The following is a 21,902-nucleotide window of genomic DNA, read 5'->3' as shown; positions in this document are numbered from 1 at the left end:
GAGAGTCTGAGCGGACATGCCAAATTTCCTTAGTCTTCTTTCCTTTAAATAACCACAATGTGACTTCATGGAAGCTTTCTGAGGTCTACTTGCGATCGTAAAGAATAATGTGGCAGTGAGGTGAAGACTAGTAGAAGCCACTTTGATTGCACCACTGTGAAATAACACAAACATAACTAGTGGGTGGGTGCAACTGGACAGCGACACTGAAGACTTAATGTGAAATTATGCACCAAACAGAATTGTCAAATGGCATTGAAAGGCACTTTCCTCATACAAATTTGATTAATGAGTGTGAAGGCGGGCAGTTCCCAAAGAAACATCAGTCACTTGGCACAGAACATTGTAAATGGGAGACAAGGAGATTTTGAAATAGTGATTAGTTTTAGGTAGAAGAGTATGCAAATAGGTAGAAGAAGGATTGGAATGAGGCACTCACTGAGTGTTAAAATGGCAGTGCGGGCTTGTAGAGCCAAAGGACCTGTTTCCTGTGCTGTGTTGTTCTTTGTTCTTTGAGTTAGTTGAAGTAGGGTAGGAGGAGATGTGTGAGTAGTATGAATTCCAGCATGGATCTGCTGGGCCGAATGGACTGTTGCAGATTCCTTATAACGTAAATGGCCGGACGGGCTGGGTCATCTGCCTCTCAGGGGGCCACCTCTTGCCTGTAAGACTTTGGGTTCAAGCCCAGCTCCAAGGGCTTGAGCACGAAACACCCACCAGAATTTTACCGCCTCGCCGTCCCGAGGCTCGTAAGATCCCGCCTGAGGAGAATGCCGTTCTGCGAGCCTGGCCCCTCCTGATTCCGGGATGAGCGTGCCGGTAAAATTCTGGCCATTAGTTGTAATGTTCCAGTGCAGTACTGAGGGAGAACCTCACTGTCAGAGGTGCCATGAGATCTGGGTGAACTAAACGATCCCACTGTTTTATAGAGGGGCGGTGGGTCTTCTTTTCGGTCTCCCTGGTTGTCCAAAAACAAGAAGCTAAAAGCAGATTACCTGGTCGTTATCACATTGCCGTTTGTGGGATCTTGCTGTGCACTTATCATGTTGTGTTTCCAGTGACAAGAGTGTTTCATTGACAGTCTGAGACATCAAGTGGACGTGAAAATATGAGTCAAAGAAAACATTGGAGAAACTCAGCGAGTCTGACAGCGTCGCGGTGGCACAGTGATTAGCACTGCTGCCTCAGAGTGCCAGGGACCCGGGTTCGATTCCCAGCTCGGCTCACTGTCTGTGTGGAGTTTGCACATTCTCCCCATGTCTGGGTGGGATTCTTCCGGGCGCTCAGATTTTCTCCCACACTCCAAAGACGTGCGTGTCAGGTTGATTGGCCGTGCTAAATTGACCCTACTGTCGGCGGGGGGACCAGCTCGGGTAAATATGTGGGATTACGGGAATAGGGCTTGGGTGGGATTGCAGTTGGTGCAGCATCGACGGGCCGAATGGACTGTAGGGATTCTGTGATCAATGGAGAGAGAATAGGGCCAACGTTTCGAGTCTGGATGACCCTTTATCTGTCGCTTGGGTCCATTCTCTCTGCACAGGTTCTGTCAGACCTGCTGGGCAGGATTTTCCAGTCGCGCTGGCCCCAAAATCCTGCCCTAGGCCAACGTGGTCTTGAGTCACCATGGCAGGCTGGGCGGGGAAATTCCATCCACAGAATTTCTCCAGCATTTTCTGTTTTTTGTTTCCAATTCCATAGCATTCTGCTTTTATCTAGATGAAAATATAAATGTTCCTCTTGCTTTTCTTCATGACAATATCACTGCTAAATCTAATTCCGTATGAAGGCAAGGTTGGGTGTTAAGACCGTTCGTTTGAAGTAGAAAGGTTGAGGGGAAGCAGGGCGAGGTAGATTGCGGATATCTGAAAGAAGCTTTCCCTTACTGGGTTCCTCCATTCCCATTAGTCTTCATGAAGACATTAGGAGTCTGAGCTTTAGTTGGTTTTACCCTCCTGAGGGCCAACAACACTGATAATTGTGTGCAAACAGACAAATGCATACACACGAGGACCCGCTATTAAGCACGCTAGTTAACAACTATTGAAGCGATAAATGTGTCTCGCACCAAATAAAATAGCTGGGGAGAGAGCAAGGATTCCTAACTGCCCCGAAAGGAATTGGACACTGCAATGCGGTAGCTTATTTTAACCTTCAGAACCTGGGTTTGACTCCAGCACAGGCAGTTGAGATGAGGTGGGCTTCTCCAACCGGAAACCAGGGAACCCCACCCAACTAAATGGACCTTTATGTTGCTTACCCGCTCCCACACCCGCCTTCTACAATTCCCATGGGAGAACACACCCCCGCCCACTTTTTCCTTTTTCTAGAAGGCTCCTAAGTCTTCAATTCTGGCCAGCACACTAACAGAAGGATGTGGAGGCTTTGAAGAGGGCACAGAAAAGGTTTACCAGGATGGTATGGAGGGCATTAGCTATGCGGAGAGGTTGGAGAAACTTGGCCTGTTCTCACCCCAATGACGGAGGTTGAGGGGCGACCTGACAGAAGTCTACAAGATTATGAGGGGCATAGAGAGAGTGGATAGTCAGAAGCTTCTCCCCAGGGTGGAAGGGTCAATTACTAGGGGCGTAGGTGCGAGGGGCAAGGTTTAAAGGAGATGTACAAGGCAAGATTTTTAGGCAGAGGGTGGTGGGTGCCTGGAACTCGCTGCCGGGGGAGGTAGTGGAAGCAGATACGATGGTGGCTTTTAAGGGGCATCTGGACAAATACATGAATAGGATGGGTATAGAGGGATATGGTTCCTGGAAAGGTAAAGGGTTTTAGTTCAGATGGGCAGCATTGTAGATCAGGCTTGGAGGGCCAAAGGGCCTGTTACTGTGCTGTAATTTTCTTTGTTCTTTGAAATGATTTTGGATGTGCAACACAGTTCCGCAGATGGTGATAAGTCACAGGGTTCATTGGTATTAATGTACCCCTTGCATCTTTGGCATGCTTGTTTATACATGTGGATGTTAAAGATCGTACAAAGAGTGAAGAATTCAGTCTATCGAACACCCTGCAGTGGAGGTGCACCTCAAAATCTGTCAATTGCCTTCACTCTGGGATCTTGCTATTTACTTCTATCTGAATCAGTTTGTGACATTTGCTTAGGTCCAGACTGGAAACTCCAAGGTATATAATGCAGTTAGCCCAGACCGCAGCTCTTGCATTTCCTTTTGGCAATGGGGGAGGTAAATTGAATTGATTCAGGTATGGTTCAAATGACCCACTAGGAAGCTTTTATCTTGAGCTGACTGCACGACCTAATGGATAAGGCTTCTAGCTTTGGTGCTGTAAGTGGTGATATCAGAAGATTGCAGGTTCGAGTCCTGTCATTTTGGGGTGGCACAGTGCAACAGTGGTTAGCACTGCTCCCTGACAGCGCCAGGGACCCGGGTTTGATTCCCGGCTTGGGTCACTGTCTGTGTGGAGTTTGCACATTCTCCCCATGTCTGTGTGGGTTTCCTTCGCGTGCTCCAGTTTCGTCTCACACTCCAGAGATGTGCGGGTAGCTGGATTGGCCATGCTAAAAATTGCCCCTTAGTGCCACGGGGACTAGCTAGGGTAAATGCATGGAGTTATGGGGATAGGGCCTGGTTGGGATTGTAGTTGGTGCAGACTCACTGGACCAAATGGCCTCCTTCTGCCTGTAAGATTCTATGGAAAACCAACTTTATTTAAGAAGACAGTCACGATACAACTTCTACTCATTAAAATACTTAGACAAGGCAAAGTATAATCCTTAATAGCTAGCTATCTCTGTTGTTCCAATTTAAAGCAATACCCAAGAGACATATACCCTTCTTTAGAATTAGTCAGCACTAAATCAAGATTGCTCACATGATGTTGCATTTTCAGTTTTTTAACACTTCTGGGCAGAGATATAGACAGCAGGTTCCAAAGCAGCACCTCTCAGAGAAAGATCAACTCTCATACAGCAGAATCTCCAAAAAAGAAACTTATCTTCTGGCAGATTCCAGTCTCCAACTTCAGAGAGGGGTAAAGAGAAAGATTTCTCTCTCTCCATTCAAAAAGCAGCATTTAGACTTGAATATTCAGTGTAAACCCAATTTCCTGTCACATGACCATACCTGCCAATCATCCCAATCAAGCCCCACTCTGCAAAGTTCCAGGGGAAAACAGCAGACAGCATTAGTTCAGATTAAAACCAACATACAAGTCATTAGAAGCAATTACGTTGCTGCAGCAACAATATAGGATTCTGGCAGCCAGGATAGCTCTGAGTGCATAAAAAACTGCTACAACAGATCCTGCACAAGAACATGGCACAAATACATTTCTTAAAGGTACAGAACCATTACAGATTTCTGAGGAGAACTTCCTTGACTCGCCAAAGAGTCAATGGGGATAAATGTCTGGTACAATTCGATTGTGATTTTCTAACAGTCACGGATTATGGTTAGTCAACAGTATGGGTTATTCAAAATGCTAAATTCTCAATCTCTCAACAATACCAATCCACTCTGAATTGATTGGGTAGCAGCTCCCAAATCTGACTCCACTGCAGGAGACCAATTTTAACTTTGGGCAATATTGGTTTGTCATCCATTGTTGGCATCACTGAATGCATGAAGTTTGCATGTTCTCCCCTTGTCTGCATGGGTTTCCACCAGATGATCCAGTTTCCTCCCGAAAATGTGAAGGTTAGGTGGATTGGCCATGGTATATGCAGGGGTTACAGGGATCGATGCTCTTTTGGAGAGTTAGTGGAGACTCGATGGAGCGAATGGTCCCTTTCTACACTGTGCTGATTCTGTGGTTTTAGTTTAGATGAAGATTTACTCTGAATGTTTATTATTAGTGTCACAAGCAAGCTTACATTAACACTGCAATGAAGTTACTGCGAAAATCCCCTAGTCGCCACAATCCGGCGCCTGTTCGAATACACTGGGGGAGAATTTAGCACGATGAATGCATCTAACCAGCACGTCTTTCGGACTGTGGGAGGAAACTGGAGCACCCGGAGGGAACCCACGCAGACACGGGGAGAACGTGCAAACTCCACACAGACAGTGACCCGAGTCGGGAATCGAACCCGGGGCCCTGGCACTGTGAGGCAGCAGTGCTGACCATTGTGCCACCGATGGTCCTCCTTAATAGCTTTAATGAATTGAATGTACAATGAGAAACTCATTTGACATTGTCAGCTTTGATCCCTCGGGGATCGAACCCGTAACCTAAACCTTCAGTGCAGCATGGTGTGAATGAGTTGTTGCACCATCAGAGGGGCAATCCTGCGGGTGAGATCCCAGATGGAGGCTCCATCACAAACCCATTACCCCGAGCGCGGGGGCCACTTTGAAAGCGGCACCACCAGAAATCTCTCGTTAACGTCCTAGCGCCGTTGTGTGGGATCTTGCTGTGCACCTTTGAGGCGATTCACTCCAAGTAAATCATGGAGTCCTACCATGAAGAAGGAGGCCGTTCAGCCCATCGTGTCAGCACCAAACGCAATTCCACCCAGCCCTATCCTCATAACTCATTGCATTTACCTCACCTCGCACCCCACCCCGCCGGAAGCAGGGGAGACTGGAGGGGACCCCTTTAAAATTTAGAACAGAGAATTCGAGGGAAAATGAAACAACTTGCCTGTTGGAAGCCAGGAGGGTATTGTTATCGAAGTGCCAATCAAAAGGGTAACATTAGCATGTCTGTCCGCCCATCGTTGTAACGTGACCTGCTGTTATGTGATTTGATCTATAAATGGCAGCTGGGAGCTTGATAATTCATGCAGTTAGGCACGGAGACGTTCCAGCCCGTGAAAATGAGCTGTCAGTCACGCTACTTGATATCTCCATATCACTCGCTCCTGAATTTCCAACAGCTTGGACCACAATATAATGGTAATACTTTATTCATACGGTCAGGTCATGGAAAAATGTCACTGCCATTTTCAAAACTGAAATATGCACAATTCCCTGGCCACATCAAGTCAGATACACTGTCAACCATCAGAGAACAACAGTGCACTCTGCCTACTCCTAAAATATTTGGGCTTTTGTGAATGCCTTTCAAATCCCATTGAGGCTCTTTGTCGGAACCACTCCAGTTTATTGTTCTTCTGTTGGCTCCAAGGCCACTGCCCGTTTGCAATACAATGCCAGGATAAAATAGTCATCACACTCTCTTTCTCTCTCTCTCTCTTGGTTTCTCCCGCTTTCTCTCTCTCAGTTTTTCTCTCTCTCTTCCTCTCGCTCAGTTTTAGTCTCCCTCTCTCTCATTCTCTCACACACACACACTCTATTTTCATGGAATCCCTCCAGTGCAGGGAACCATTCAGCCCATTGATTTTGCGCCAAGACTCCAACAAAGGATCCTATTCAGGCCCTTTTTCCATAACCCCTGCTAATCCCCCTTACCTACACATATTTGGACACTAAGGAGTAATCTAGCATGGCCAATCCACCTAACCTATACATTTTTGGACATTAAGGGGCAATTTCCCATGGCCATTCCACCTAACCTGCACATTTTTGGACACTAAGGTGCAATTTAGCATGGCCATTCCACCTAACCTGCACATTTTTGGACACTAAGGTGCAATTTAGCATGGCCATTCCACCTAACCTGCACATTTTTGGACACTAAGGAGTAATTTAGCATGGCCAATCCACCTAACCTGCACATCTTTGGACACTCAGGAATAATTTAGCATGGCCAATCCACCTAACTTGCACATCTTTGGACACCAAGAGTCAATTTAGCATGGCCAATCCACCAAACCTACACACCTTTGGACACTAAGGGGCAATTTTCCATGGCCAATCCACCTAACCTGCGCATCTTTGGGCACTAAGGGTCAATTTAGCATAGCCAATCCACCTAAACTGTGCATCTTTGGAGCGTGGGAGGAAACTGAAGCACCCAGAGGAAACCCATGCAGACATGGGGAGAACATGCAAACTCCAACCAGTCACCTGAGGCCGGAATTGAACTCGGGTCCTTAGGCGGTGAGGCAGCAGCACTAACCACTGTGCCACCATGCCATCTCCAGACTACTCCCTCACTGTCACGGGGTAAAGGTCCAGGAGCCCCCTTTCTAACAGCAACATGGGTGTAGCTACACCACACAAGCTGGAGCATTTTGAGAAAACAGCTCGCCCTCACCACCTTCTCAAGGGTAACTAAGGATGGGCACCAAATGCTGGCATAGCCATTGGTGCCCACGTCCTGTGAAAGAGTAAAAATACAAGCTGCTTTGAGTTAGATAACATGAAGCAGTAATACTGTCCCATTGATCTCACTGAGCCTGGGCATTAGCTGTAAAAGTAGATAATGTGATTATCTGTCCTGGTAAATGATGGTGTGGGATTATCAATTGGCAAGAACAGGCAATGGAAAATCACTCGCCAAAAGATATTAGGAATGCGTAACTCCTGAATGTCGGTAACTGGTCAGATAATCTACATCAGTACAAAAACAAATAATGATTATGAAAGGAAGGTCAAAGTTGAAAGCCCAAGACAAACCAAATTTGGGCATTTTGAGTTTGGGTTGGCATCAGCCTACCTCACTGTGCTGTAAAGATTTTTGACAAGGAAGATCAAAGATTACCATCGCAGGCCCCACGACGTGTCTATTCACTGCCATCCCTTCCTTATCTCAAGGTGAAATCCTGAAATCACTACCTCGCCTTGTGAGTCCAACCTAACTACAGAGACTGTATCAGTTCAAGAAGCAGCCACTATCACCCACAGGAGGGGTAATAGTTACAGCTTTGCCAACATTATCCATGCCCAAGGACTTGCACATTCTCCCTGTGTCTGCGTGGGTTTCCTTCCGGGTGCTCCGGTTTCCTCCCACAGCCCAAAGATGTGCAGATTCAGGGGATTGGCCATGCTTAAAAGTTAAAGTTTATTTATTAGTCACAAGTAAGGCTTACATTAACACTGCAATGAAGCTACAGTGAAATTCCCCTAGTCGCCACACTCCGGCGCCTTTTCGGGTACACTGAATTTAGCACGACCAATGCACCTAAGCAGCACGTCTTTTGGACTGTGGGAGGAAACCGGTGCACCCGGAGGAAACCCACGCAGACACGGATGTTCTGTGGAATGTGACCCAATCTGGGAACCGAACCCAGGTCCCTGCACCGTGAAGCAGCAGTGCTAACCTCTGTGCTACTGTGCCGCCCCTTTCTCACAAAGCTGAGGAAATTTGCCTTGTTCAGTACGTCTCTCACCAACTTTTACAGATGTATCACAGAAAGCATTCTTTCTGGTTGTATCACAGCTTGGCCTGGCTCCTGTTCTGTCCAAGACTGCAAGAGACTACAAAGGATCATAAACGTAGCCCAGTCCATTACTCAAACCAGCCTCCCACCCATTGACACTGTCTACACTTCCCACTGCCTCAGAAAAGCAACCAGCATAACTAAGAACCCCATGCACTCCAGCCATATTCTCTTCCATCTTGCTCGTCGGGAAAAGGATATAAAAGTCTGAGGTCACGTAGCAACAGACTCAAGAATAGCTTCTTCCCTGCTGCCATCAGACCTTTGAATGGACCGACCTCACATTAAGTTGATCTTTCCCTACACCCTAGCTATGACTGTAACGCTATATTCTGCACTGTCTCGTTTCCTTCTCTATGAACGGTATGCTTTGCCCGTATAGCACGCAAGAAACTTTTCACTGTAATACATGTGACAATAATTCAAATCAAATCAAAAATTGCCCCTTAGTGTCCAAAGATGTGCAGGTTAGTTGATTGACCATGCTGAATTGCCCCTTAGTGTGAGAGGATTAGCAGGGTAAACACATGGGGTTTTGGGGGATAGGATCTGACGGGATTGTTGTCAGTTCGGGCTGGATGGGCCAAATGGTCTCCTTCTGCACTGTAGGGATTCTAGGACTGGATAGCAGAGGGAATTTGAACTTGGTAATTCCCGTGCATCCGCGTGCATTGTCCTTCTCATTGGTAAGAACGGTACGCTCATAAGGCTCTATTAAAGGGACCTTAATGATTTGTTGCAGTGCATCTTATATATGGTAAACACTGCTGTCACTGCGCATCAGCATTAGGGAGGAAGTGACCTTTTAAGCTTGTGAATGAGGTACCAACCAAGCAGATCGCTTTGTACTGGATGGTGTCGAGCTTTTTGAGTGTTATTGTAGCTACATTCATCCAGGAAAATGGAAAATATTCCATCATTTTCCTGACTTGTGCCTTGTAGATAGTGGGCAGGCTTTAGGGAGCCAGGAGGTAAGTTACTCATAGAATCCCTACAGTGCAGAAGGAGGCCATTCAGCCCATTGAGGTTGCACTGACCACAATCCCACCCAAGCTCTATTTCCATAATCCATATTTACCCTGTTAGTTCCCCCTGATACTAGGGTCAGTTTAGCAAGGCCAATCAACCTAACTAGCATATCTTTGGGAGTGTGGGAGGAAACCAGAGCACCCGGAGGAAACCCACACAGACAATGTGCAAACTCCACACAGAGAATGACCCAAGGCTGGAATTGTACTCGGGTCCCTGTGAGGCAGCAGCGCTAACTGCTGTACCACCGTGCCGCCATAGAATTCCCAGTATCTGACCTGTTCTTGTAGCTACAGTATTTATATGGCATCCAGTTAAGTTTCTATTCAGTGGTGTTCCCTCTCCCCGGGATATTGATAGAGATGGGAAAGTGAGCGTAACTCTTTGGACAGTTGTAGGACATCTCACTGTTATTCAGGAGCAGCAGATACACTTATCAAGGTAAAACAGAAAATGCTGGATAATCTCAGCCGGTCTGACAGCATCTGTGGAGAGAGAAGAGATGATGTGGAGATGCTGGCGTTGGACTGGGGTAAACACAGTAAGAAGTCTCTCAACACCGGGTTAAAGTCCAACAGGTTTATTTGTAGCAAACGCCACTAGCTTTTGGAACTGGCTGTTCAGAGACCTCCCACCCATCTGACAAAGGAAAAGCCAGTTCCGAAAGCTAGTGGCATTTGCTACAAATAAACCTGTTGGACTTTAACCTAATGTTGTGAGACTTCTGACTGACAGAGAAGAGAGCCAACGTTTCGAGTCTGGATGACTCTTGGTCAGATTCATCAGCCCATGATGTTGGCAGAGGGGCAAATATTGGCTACTGTGTTACTCTTGTCTGAAATAGTGACATGGACATTAGGGTGTTCAATGTCTCATCTGAAATACAACATCTCTGATGGTGAGGTGCTCCCTCAGTGCTGCGCTGGAGTGCAGGCCTAGACTTTGTGTTCAGATCTCTGGCATGGGATGTTGTCACAATCTCCTGATTGGAATCTTTCTTTCATATCATTAAATCTACAATCATTACTATTCCGTGGGAAAGTGCTCCAGCCATTTAGCTCTGATCTGTAACCGTATTACCAATGACCAAACTGTCAACCCACTCCTACACATGTGAGCACAGGGCAAGAACCCAATTATTGTCCCTCGCCAAAATACCATTAACCCATTCAATAACACACTGGGTTAATGCACAGAGCTGTGACGGAGGGCCATTCTGACTCATAGAACAGTACAGCACAGCACAGGCCCTTCGGCCCTCAATGTTGTGCCGAGCTATGTCCGAACCCAAGATCAAGCTATCCCACTCCCTATCATTCTGGTGTGCTCCATGTGCTATCCAATAACTGCTTGAAAGTTCCTAAAGTGTCCAATCATAGCAGGCAGTGCATTCTACACCCCAACCACTCTCTGAGTGAAGAATCTACCTCGGACATCCCTCCTATATCTCCCACCATGAACCTTATAGTTTTGCCCCCAGTAACAGCTACATCCACCCAAGGAAATAGTCTCTGCATGTCCACTCTATCTATCCTCCTCATCATCTAATAAATTTATAAGTCCCCTCTCATCCTCCTCTGCTCTGAAGAGAAAAGCTCCAGCTCCCTCAACTTTTCCTCATAAGACCTACCCTTCAAACCAGGCAGCATCCTGGTAAATCTCCTTTAACTCAAAACGTTGGCTCTATTCTCTCCCCAGCACGTCAGACCCGCTGAGATTTTCCAGCATTTTCTGTTTGTATTTCAGATTCCAGCACCCACAGTTTATTTTTTTGTTTTTATGTTGAACTTCTAGACGTATCTGGATACAAATGGTAACTGGAAGAGACAACAGATGGTCAACCTTGGATTATTTCCATAGAGCTGGTTACTAATAAAATTAAGTCGTAAGAACTTTGGAATGCCGAATGGCGTTCTCATTTTTTTCTGTCTGTCAGACTCCAATTAGCATGGCTCAGAAGTAGAATGCTCTCATCTCTGAGCCGGAAGTTTACACATTGAAAGCATCATTCCCAAAGGCTGGAACGTATACTGTAGGCTAACATTCTAGTGGCGTGCTGGAGGCACCATCTTTTAGCAAAGGTCTATTTTTTCCCTTCAGGTGGACATAAGATGGCTATCAAAAAGAAAGGCAAGGAACTTTTTTATTTCCAAGCGTGCGCGGACTAATCCCTCAGCCAGCATTACGAAGAAACAGATTGTTTTGCTGCCTGTGGGATCTTACTGTGCACAGGTTGGCAGCTGAATTTTGAGCTTATGAGATGTGGAGATGCCGGCGTTGGACTGGGGTGGACACAGGAAGAAGTCTCACAACACCAGGTTAAAGTCCAACAGGTTTACCTGGCAGCATGAGCTTTCAGAGCGCTGCTCCTTCATCAGATGAGTGACTCACCTGATGAAGGGGCAGCACTCCGCAAGTTTGCGCTACCAAATAAACCTGTTGGACTTTAACCTGGTGTTGTGAGACTGCTCACTGAGCTTATAAAAGTCACTGCAAGGAAGTGGGGAGGCAGTGGTATTATCGCTGGACTAGTAATCCAGAGGCCCAGGGGAGAGTTCTGGGGGTCAAGGTTCGAATCCCACCATGGCTGATGGTGAAATTTGAATTTGGTTAAAAAATGCTGGAATCTACTGATGACCATGCAAACAATTGTTGTAAAAACCCATCTGGCTCACTAATGCCTATTAGGGGAGGAAATCTGTTGTCCTTACCTGGTCCAGAATCACAGCAATGTGGTTGATTTTTAAATGACCTCAGGGATAAGTCCAGCAAGCAACACCCACATCCCATGAATGAGCTTTTTAAAAGTTGGCCATAATGCGATTCCCCAATGTTGTGATCTTATTGATGCCTATCTTACATTTATGAGCCTTAGTTTTGGACTCCATCATATGTAGAAAATTTCTCAAACCCTGTCAAAATTTTAAAGACCTCTTGTTAGCTCACCCCTTGGTCTTTTGTGTTTCATAGAGAAGATGATGCATCCTATTCAACCTTTCTTGATAGGTAAACTCTCAGTTCTTGCACTTTTTTCAGTGCCTTTTTGTCTATTTTGTTTTCCGTCTTAAGACCAGAACAGTCCCAAGTGTGATCCAGCCAAGGTTCTTTACAATTGCAACACCATTCCTCTGCTTTTCAACATTCTTCCTCCAGAATAATGATGGAACAAGGATAAAAGGTTTATTTATTTCACAAAAGATGTGTCCCATCATGTCCCATACTGTCACATTTGACGTCACACTTCAACAATCATATTCAACACATCACCAGGGAGCCTGTCAGTTCACGAATATACTTCAATGAATAAATATTGTAAGAAAGAAATTGGAGAAAGAAAGCCAGTTGTTACCATTGGGCCTTCATAATCTGGCTTCTTTGTGCTGAAGAGCCATGGGTAAATAAGTTGCTACTGATCTAAGGAACTAAGGAATGACTGAACCAGTTCCTTCTGTGCATGTTTCTGCAGAGTGGGGCTATAATGCTCCATTATAGGATTTAGTTACTGACCCCTGGGCGTTAGAATTGATATTGCAATGTACTTCCCCCAGAGGCTGCCATGAGCCTTAAAGGCCCAGCCCATTTTAAGCAGCGTGCTATTTTAGGCCGTCCTCTCAAGGCAATCCTCTAACATCCGTTAAGAAAGGGGGCTTATTCCCGCACTCATAGATTGTGTGTTATGGGGCGTAAACCTCCTCTCGTTATCAGACAACCGGCCCTCCGACGTTCCGTGATGAGAAACACATGGGTAATTGGACAAGAAGGTTGCCATTGGTGGTCATGAAGACTGAATTGGTTTTTTTCAAAAATGGTCAGGACTTTACATTGAGGATGTGACTGACAGTGTCCAAAGATGTGTCGGTTAGGTGGATTGGCCATGTTAAATTGCCCCTTAGTGTCCAAAGATGTGTCGGTTAGGTGGATTGGCCATGCTAAATTGCCCCTTAGTGTCCAAAGATGCGTCGGTTAGGTGGATTGGCCATGCTAAATTGCCCCTTAGTGTCCAAAGATGTGTCGGTTAGGTGGATTGGCCATGCTAAATTGCCCCTTAGTGTCCAAAGATGCGTCGGTTAGGTGGATTGGCCATGCTAAATTGCCCCTTAGTGTCCAAAGATGTGTCGGTTAGGTGGATTGGCCATGCTAAATTGCCCCTTAGTGTCCAAACATGTGTCGGTTAGGTGGATTGGCTGTACTAAATTGCCCCTTAGTGTCCAAGGATGTGCAGGTTAGGTGGATTGGCCATACTAAATTGCCCCTTAGTGTCCAAGGATGTATAGATTAGGGGGATTGGCCATGCTAAATTGTCCCTTAGTATCCAAAGATGTATAGGTTAAGGGAATTGGCCGTGCTAACTTGTTTCTTAGTATCCAAAGATGTATAGGTTAAGGGAGTTGGCCATGCTAAATTGCCCCTTACTGTCCAAAGAGGTATAGGTTAGGTGGATTGGCCATGCTAAATTGCTTCTTAGTGTCCAAAGATGTGCAGGTTAGGTAGCTTAGCCATGCTAAATTGTCCCTCAGGGTCCAAAGATTTGTGGGTTAGGTGGATTGTCCATGCTAAATTGCCCCTTAGTACCCAAAGATGTGTAGGTTAGATGGATTGGCCATGCTAAGTTGCCCTTTTGGTGTCCAAAGATATCTAGGTTAGGGAGATCAGTGGGGTACATCCATGGGATAACAAGGAAAGTCTGGATATGAGTTGGTGCAGACTCAATGGGCCAAATGGCCCCTTCTGCATTGTAGGGATTCTATAATTCCAGGCAAGTGTTGAAGTTAGTCTGATGAAAGGAAGCTAAAAGCATGTCCTTGGGCATTTTTGAGAAGAGGTAGGGAATATTAAAACTCTGCCCCTTCCCTCCCACCCCTTTAAATCTTCCAGTTATGGTGGCACAATGGTTAGCACTGCTGCCTCACAGCTCCAGGGACCAGGGTTCAATTCCCAGCTTAGGTCACTGTCTGTGCGGAGTCTGCACGTTCTCCCCGAGTCTGCGTGGGTTTCCTCCGGGTGCTCCAGTTTCCTCCCACAGTCCAAAAGCACATAGGTTAGATTGGTTGGCCATGCACAGTGGCACAGTGAGGTTAGCACTACTGCCTCACAGCGCCAGGCACCCCGGTTCGATTCCCGGCTTGGGTCGCTGTCTGTGTGGAGTTCGTACATTCTCCCCGTGCCTGCGTGGGTTTCCTCCGGGTGCTCTGGTTTCCTCCCACAATCTGAAAGATGTGCTGGTTAGGTGGATTGGCCATGGTAAAATTCTCCCGTAATGTACCCTCAAAGTTTAACGGCGATGTGCGTGGGGATTGTTTTCACACAGAGAGTGCTGGATGCCTGGAACACATTGCCAGAGGAGGCACAAAAGCAACATTTAAAAGGTCTCTGGATGGGTACGTGAATAAGGAGGGAATAGAGGGGTACAGACTGAGTAAGGGGAGAAGGTTTAGTTAGGGCATCATGATCGGCACAGGCTTGGAGGGCCGAAGGGCCTGTACCTGTTCTGGACTTCCTTGTCCCATACAATGTGGGACTAGGGGATTTTCACAGTAACTTCACTGCAGTGTTAATGTAAGCCTACTTGTAACACTAACAAATAAAGTTAAGTTGCCCCTTAGTATCGGGAGGGGGGGAATTAGTCGGGATAAATAAATATGTAGGGTTACAGGGATAGGGCCTGGGTGGGAGTGTGGTCGGGTGCAGGCTTGATGGGCCGAATGGCCTCCTTCTGCACTGCGGGGACTCTATGATTTGTGTCTGAACCCCCCCTGGCCCATTGCCTCCGGGAGCTCAGTAACTGGGGCAACCAGTAGCTTTCACCATTCTGAAATGTATCTTTTGCTATTTCCAGGGTTTGTGAGTTTTGACAATCCTACCAGTGCTCAGGCTGCCATTCAGGCAATGAACGGCTTTCAAATTGGGATGAAGAGGCTAAAAGTACAGCTGAAACGGCCAAAAGATGCTAACCGACCATACTGACCTTCCCACCGCTCCTAAACAAGGTAGACATCCCAGCGCTGTGTGGGCGTGGGACAGGCACGAGAATATTACCACAGGTTAACTCACTCCAGCCATGTGAATGTCAGAGTATCACTTGCTTTACAAGAGGAAAAAAAATAATCCGGTCATAGTCAAAAGAATTAGAAAAGTGTACTTGTCGCATTTTAAGCACTTTGGGCTTGGGGGGCGGGGGGGGGGGGGGGGGGTGCGGGGGCTGGTGGTTTGGGGGGAGCGCGGGGGAAATCGAGGCAAGCCAAAGAGAGATTCGCACCTTGAAGCCAAACTTAATTCCCGTCCCGCAACTTAAGAACTGAGACGTACTTCCGGCAGGGGGTGGTGAATTTGCGGATCTCGCTGCCCGATGGAGTCATAGAGGTTTGCAGCGTGGAAACAGGCCCTTCAGCCCAACTTGTCCATGCCGCCCTTTTTCTTAAAACCCCCTAAGCTCGTCCCAATTGCCCGCATTTAGCCCATATCCCTCTATACCCATCTCACCCATGTAACTCTCTAAATGCTTTTTAGAGGACAAAATTGTACCCGCCTCTACTCTGGCAGCTTTGTTCCAGACACTCACCGCCCTCTGTGTGAAAAAAATTACCCTTCTGGACACTTTTCTATCTCTCCCCGCTCACCCAAGTCTGTATTGTTGAATTGTTTCAAGAAGGGGTTAGATAGATTTCTGATTTTTTGTAAAAAGGGATAATAAGGAGATATGGGGAATAGGTGGGTTTGAGATCAGGGAGAGGTCAGTCATGGTCTGAATGAATGTGGAGATGAGGTTTGAAGGGTTGAATTTGCCTCCTCCTGTTCCCCACCTTTCTAAATCAGGGACAGTGAATGGGATTTGATGCTTGGGCAGTGCAAGGGAAATATAATACTGAAGACCTCCTCACAAAAGGAGGGGTCCCAGAAGTGGAAATGAATTACACCGAGAATATTAAGACTGACCGCAACATTAGTGTTCAGAAAAGAGACATCTTGCCAAAGCTTTTCATCCGACACTCATCAGGACAAATGCAAAAATGCCAAATTTTAAATGACCGCCACAATTTATACTACCCATAGTTCTCCACTGCTTTCGCCATGGCAAAGCCTCGACCGATCAGATTCAACTTGCCAACCAATCAGCATCCTTCCTTCTCCAGTAGTATACATGAAAGGCTTGGATAGAGTGGTCATGGGGGAGATGTTTCCATTAGTCGGAGAGACTGGGATCCGAGGGCGCAGCCTCAGAGTAAAGGGACGGCCCTTTAGAACCGAGCTGAGGAGGAATTTTCTTCAGCCAGGGGGTGGTGAATTTGTGGAATTCATTGTCACAGTGGAGGCCGGGTCATTGCGTGTATTTAAGACAGAGATCGATAGAGTCTTGATTGGTAAGGGGATCAGAGGTGAAAGTGAGGAGAATGGGGTTGAGAAATTATCAGCTATGATCGAATGGTGGAGCAGATGGGCTGAATGGCCTAATTCTGTTCCTATGTCGTTTGAAATTTGGCGTTCTTGCATTTGTCCTGATGAGTGCAAGGTGAAAATCTTCGGCAAGGTGTCTCTTTTTGCAGCAATGTTCAAGTTCTGTACTGCCAAGTGGTCGATGTAATTCTAAATTAGAGGAAATATTCTATTTTTATATTCAGTGCAAGATATTACAGCATTCTTATTTGGGAGCCGATCAGAATTGCAGCTGCCTTTAATATCAAGACATGACATTCTTGGTATTATTTTGAATAGTGATAATGACCCCCATCAGCATCGCACCTTCTCAATCTCAGGGAAACCGGAATTCTGGTTTTCCGATCAGGGATCTATGAAAGAGACAGATCAGTTTAACCATATGTGTTGACAGAGCCATAATCCAACGGTTGACATTGCCTAACAAGACGTAGTTCAAGGAAGGAGAAGGCCTTTAGTGGCACAGCAAGATTATCAAGTTGGGGTCGATAGAGTGTAGAATCCCTCCAGAGAATGTGCAAACTCCACGCAGACAGCCACCCAAGGCCGGAATCGAACCCGGGTCCCCGGCGCTGTGAGGTGACAGGGCTGCCCTTTGCCATTGCCCCGTTCCCCTTTCAGGTTAGAACCAAAATGAGCAAAAAAAAATACATTCCAACTATAAGAAAGATGAGGGAAATGAGTAAAATGAACCTTTTGGGAAGATATCAAAAAAAAGTTGACCTTGGAAATTGGGAGGGTTGCAGAAGAAAATATTTCTGTTGCGTTCTTAGATTTTGGAAGAGATGTGAAACGTAAAGAGCATTTTAGGAAAGAATGTGAAGATAACTAGTCTAATAAATGAACCTGTTCTCCATAATTAGCGATCTACCAGACAGCACGACTGACTTTCAGATGAATGAGATGTGGGTGGGAGACGTGAGGCAAAAAGCAAGTGCATCTCAAAATGGATAGTGCTGAAGTTTTTAACGTTAAATCTTATTTATTAGTCACGAGTTGGTTTCCATTAATACTGCAATGAATTACCATGAAATTCTCCATGCACAGAGGGTACTTTTGCCGGCCATTTCTTCCCTGCGCTAACAATTTTACCAACAATTGTTAAAAGCTTAAAGTTTATTTATTTGTGTCACAAGTAAGGTTTACATTAACACTGCAGTGAAGTTACTGTGAAAGTCGCCACGCTCAGGCACCCATCCAGGTAACACTGAAGGAGAGTTTAGCACGGCTGATGCGCCTAACTGGCACATCTTTCAGACTGTGGGAGGAAACCAGAGCACCAGGAGGATGCCCACGCAGACACGGGGAGAACATGCAGATCCCACACAGACAGTAATCCAAGCCAGGAATTGAACCCGGGTCCCTAGCGCTGTGTTCAGTTGATTTATTAGTGTCACAAGTAGGCTTACATTAATATTGTAATGAAGTTACTGTGAAAATCCCCTAGTTGCCACACTCTGGTGCCTGTTCGGGTACACTGAGGGAGAATTTAGCATGGCCAATGCACCCTAACCAGCACGTCTTTCAAACTATGGGAGGAAACTGGAGTACCTGAAGGAAACCGACACAGGCACGGGGAGGATGTGCAAACTCCACACAAAAAGTGACTCAAGCCGGGAATCGACCTGGGGTTCCCTGGCGCAGTGAGGCAGCAGTGCTAACCAGTGTGCCACCCATACATGAAAGCACTCTTATAATGAGCTGTTTGACAAAATGCAGCTTGTATCCAAGCCGCACCAAGCCCTGTCTGTATGAGGATCTACCAATTACCCATCTGTATGAGGATCACTCGTCTACCTTGGCTCCCGATGTGTCAACCCCTGGATTTAGAAATTCCCACCCTCTTTTACTGGGGGCGTGTCTCTCTTGCCCTCCCCTGACCTCAGCTGCCAAGCCCTGTCCCTTCACCTTCAAGCTTGCTGCCTGCCAGAGAGCTTACCCTAGCAATGAGCAACAGCCAGACAAGCTAGCAATAAACCTCGATAATTTACATAGAAAAATAGAACCATAGAAGATAGGAGCAGGAGAAGGCCATTCAGCCCTTCGAGTCCGCTCCACCATTCATTATGATCATGGTTGATCGCCCAACTCAGTACCCTAATCCTGCTTTCTCCCCGTAACCTTTAACCCCATTCGCCCCAAGTGCGATATCCAACCACCTTTTGAATGCATTCAATGTTTTGGCATCAACTACTTCCTGTGGTAATGAATTCCACAGACTCATCACTCTTTGGGTGAAGGAATGCAGGAACACAATGGCCTAGTGGCCTATTGCTAGACTATTAATCCAGAAACTCAGCTAATGTTCTGAGGACTCAGGTTCGAATCCCGCCACAGCAGATGGTGGAGCATGAATTCATTCAAAAAAATCTGGGATTAAGAATCTACTGATGACCATGAAACCATTGTTGGAAAAACCCGTCCGATTCACTCATGTCCTTTAGGGAAGGAAATCTGCCATCCTTACCCGGTCTGGCCTACATGTGACTCCAGACGCACAGCAATGTGGTTGACTTTCATCTGCCCTCTGAACAAGGGGCAACTAGAGATGGGCAATAAATGCTGGCCAGCCAGCAACACCCATGCCCCACAGATGAATTTTTTTAAGAAGTCTCTCATCTCCGTCCTAAATGACCTACCCTGAATCCTCAGACTGTGACCCCAGTTCAGGACACCCTCACCAGGAACATCCTCCCTGCATCTACCCTGTCTGCTCCTGTTAGAATTTTGTAAACCTCTACGAGATTCCCACTCATTTGTCTGAACTCCAGCGAAAACAATCCTAACCTGGTCAATCTCTCCTCATACGTCAGTCCCACCATCCCCGGGATCTGCCTGGTAAACCTTCGCTGCACTCCTGTGCAAAGTGACCAGCAGAAACCATCATTTTCATCTTCATAAATGAAGGAGATTGAAACATCTCCCGTGAAACTTTCCCTTCATAAAAGTAAAGGCACGTGAAAGGTTTCAGTTGGAGACCATGCGAGAGAAACATGCCAGCACACAGGGGAGCTGATCCTACCACTACATTTTCCTGATTGAAGCAATAACTCCCCTTTTAACCCACATTGAGGGAGAATTTAAAGTTTATTTATTAGGGTCACAAGTAGGCTTACTTTAACATTGCAATGAAGTTACTGCAAAAATTCCCTAGTCACCACACTCCGGCACCTGTTTGGATATACTGAGGGAGAATTTAGCATGGCCAACTCTCCTAACCTGCACATCTTTGGACACTGAGGGGCAATTTAGCATGGCCAATCCACCTAATCTGCACATCTTTAGACACTAAGTGGCAGTTTAGCATGGCCAATCCACCCAAACTGCATAACTTTGGACACTAAGGGGCAATTTAGCATGGCCAATCCACCTAATCTGCACATCTTTGGACACTAAGGGGGCAACTTAGCATGGCCAATCTACCCAACCTGCACATCTTTGGACACTAAGGGGCAATTTAGCATGGCCAATCTACCCAACCTGCACATCTTTGTATACTAAAGGGCAGTTTAGCATGGCCAATCCACCTAACAGTATTTATTTATTTATTTATTGTCACATGTAGGCTTATATTAACACTGCAATGAAGTTACTGTGAAAATCCTCTTGTCACCACACTCCGGCGCCTGTTCGGGTACACTGAGGGAGAATTTAGCACGGCCCAGAACATTTAACCAGAACATTTTTCATACTATGGGAGGAAACCGGAGCACCCGGGGGAAACCCGCGCAGACACGGGGAGAACATGCAGACTCCGCACGGACAGTGACCCAATCCGGGGGTTGAGCTCAGGTCCCTGGCGCTGTGAGGCAGCAGTGCTAACCCACTGTGTCACCGTTTTGTATAAATAACAAATGTCTTTTCCTCAAAGTGCTGAGGTGCCCTCCACTGAAGTTTAAAGCTTTTAAAAGTTGATTTATTAGTCTGACAAGTCGGCTGACATGAGTGTTGTGATGAAGTTACTGTGAAAACCCCCTAGATGGCGCCTAGGTTCACTGTTTGAGCAAAGTTGCGACTATTCTCCCTGTCGAGAAACTCAGCCTTAGGCACCCAAGCAGGGCCGAAACCCCCCTTCCTCTCTGCAGCTGGGGACTGTTCCCCCGCGCCGCTGAGTTGTGGGTTGGAACGCCAAGCTTCACACTGAGCGGAGGGCGGTGGTGGGGGGAGGCGCGGAAGGGATTGGAGAACCCAGTTTACAATAGCTTTACTCCCAACTAGAGAGTAATCAAGAATGTACAATACAGAGAACAATGTCTGTCTTTATCTGGAAACTGTTTTGTGTTTATACTTGACATGTTTGCTCATTTAAAATCACTTCAAGAGTACATTTGCTTCCTGATTTATACATAACCCGTTTCTCCTGAGTACGTGTCCTCCTTATTTCCCATCTTGAGACTGGGTAGCAGAGCAATAGTTTGTCCATTTTTCTGTGTGAGTTGTGCATCTTCATATTTGAGGTACTTTCACTTATAACACCAGACAGTGTGGGTTCATGGAGAATTAAAACAAATACAGCTTTTATAACTGTTCCCCAAGATGATGAGGAAACATTAACTCACTTGACAGCGAGGCTGTTCGTCAAGGAGAAATCCTGATCAATTTCAGAGAATGAACATTCTCACAGAATCCCTACAGTGCAGAAGGAGGCTATTCAGCCCATCGAGTCTGTACCAACTCTCCGACAGAGCATCCCACCCAGACCAATCCCCGTAAATCAACATGTTTACCCCACTAATCCACCTACCCTGCACATCTTTGGACACTAATGGGCAATTTAGCATGGCTAATCCACCTAACCTGCACATCCTTTGGACACTAAGGGGCAATTTAGCATGGCCAATCCACCTAACCTGCACATCCTTTGGACACTAAGGGGCAATTTAGCATGGCTAATCCACCTAACCTGCATATCTTTGGACACTATGGGGCAAGTTAGCATGGCTAATCCACCTAACCTGCACATCCTTTGGACACTAAGGGGCAATTTAGCATGGCTAATCCACCTAACCTGCACATCCTTTGGACACTAAGGGGCAATTTAGCATGGCTAATCCACCCAACCTGCATATCTTTGGACACTATGGGGCAAGTTAGCATGGTCAATCCACCTAACCTGCACATCTGTGAAGTGTGGGAAGAAACCAGAGCACCCAAAGGAAATCCACGCAGACACGGGGAGAACATGCAG

At 46.4% G+C, this 21,902-nt stretch overlaps 1 protein-coding gene across 4 annotated transcripts in view; it reads left to right on the top strand.

The window, feature by feature from the left end:
* Positions 1–21,902, top strand: part of celf6 (CUGBP Elav-like family member 6) — a 691,837-nt gene that overhangs the window by 653,563 nt on the left and 16,372 nt on the right. For 3 of the 4 annotated variants that reach the window (XM_080216157.1, XM_080216156.1, XM_080216155.1), the window contains one exon: positions 15,120–15,270. The exons of the other annotated variant lie outside the window; for it this stretch is intronic. In XM_080216157.1, coding sequence (XP_080072283.1) covers positions 15,120–15,247 — 128 coding nt within the window. In that variant the 3' untranslated portion in view covers positions 15,248–15,270. The remainder of the gene's footprint in view (positions 1–15,119; positions 15,271–21,902) is intronic. 4 annotated transcript variants of the gene reach the window in all.

This window comes from Carcharhinus amblyrhynchos, chromosome 32 (assembly GCF_965287045.1).
Source record: "Carcharhinus amblyrhynchos chromosome 32, sCarAmb.v2.hapA, whole genome shotgun sequence".
In the NCBI taxonomy this organism is placed as follows: domain Eukaryota; kingdom Metazoa; phylum Chordata; class Chondrichthyes; order Carcharhiniformes; family Carcharhinidae; genus Carcharhinus; species Carcharhinus amblyrhynchos.
The sequence above is the reverse complement of the archived record's forward strand: the minus strand, read 5'-3'. Positions and strand labels throughout refer to the sequence as shown.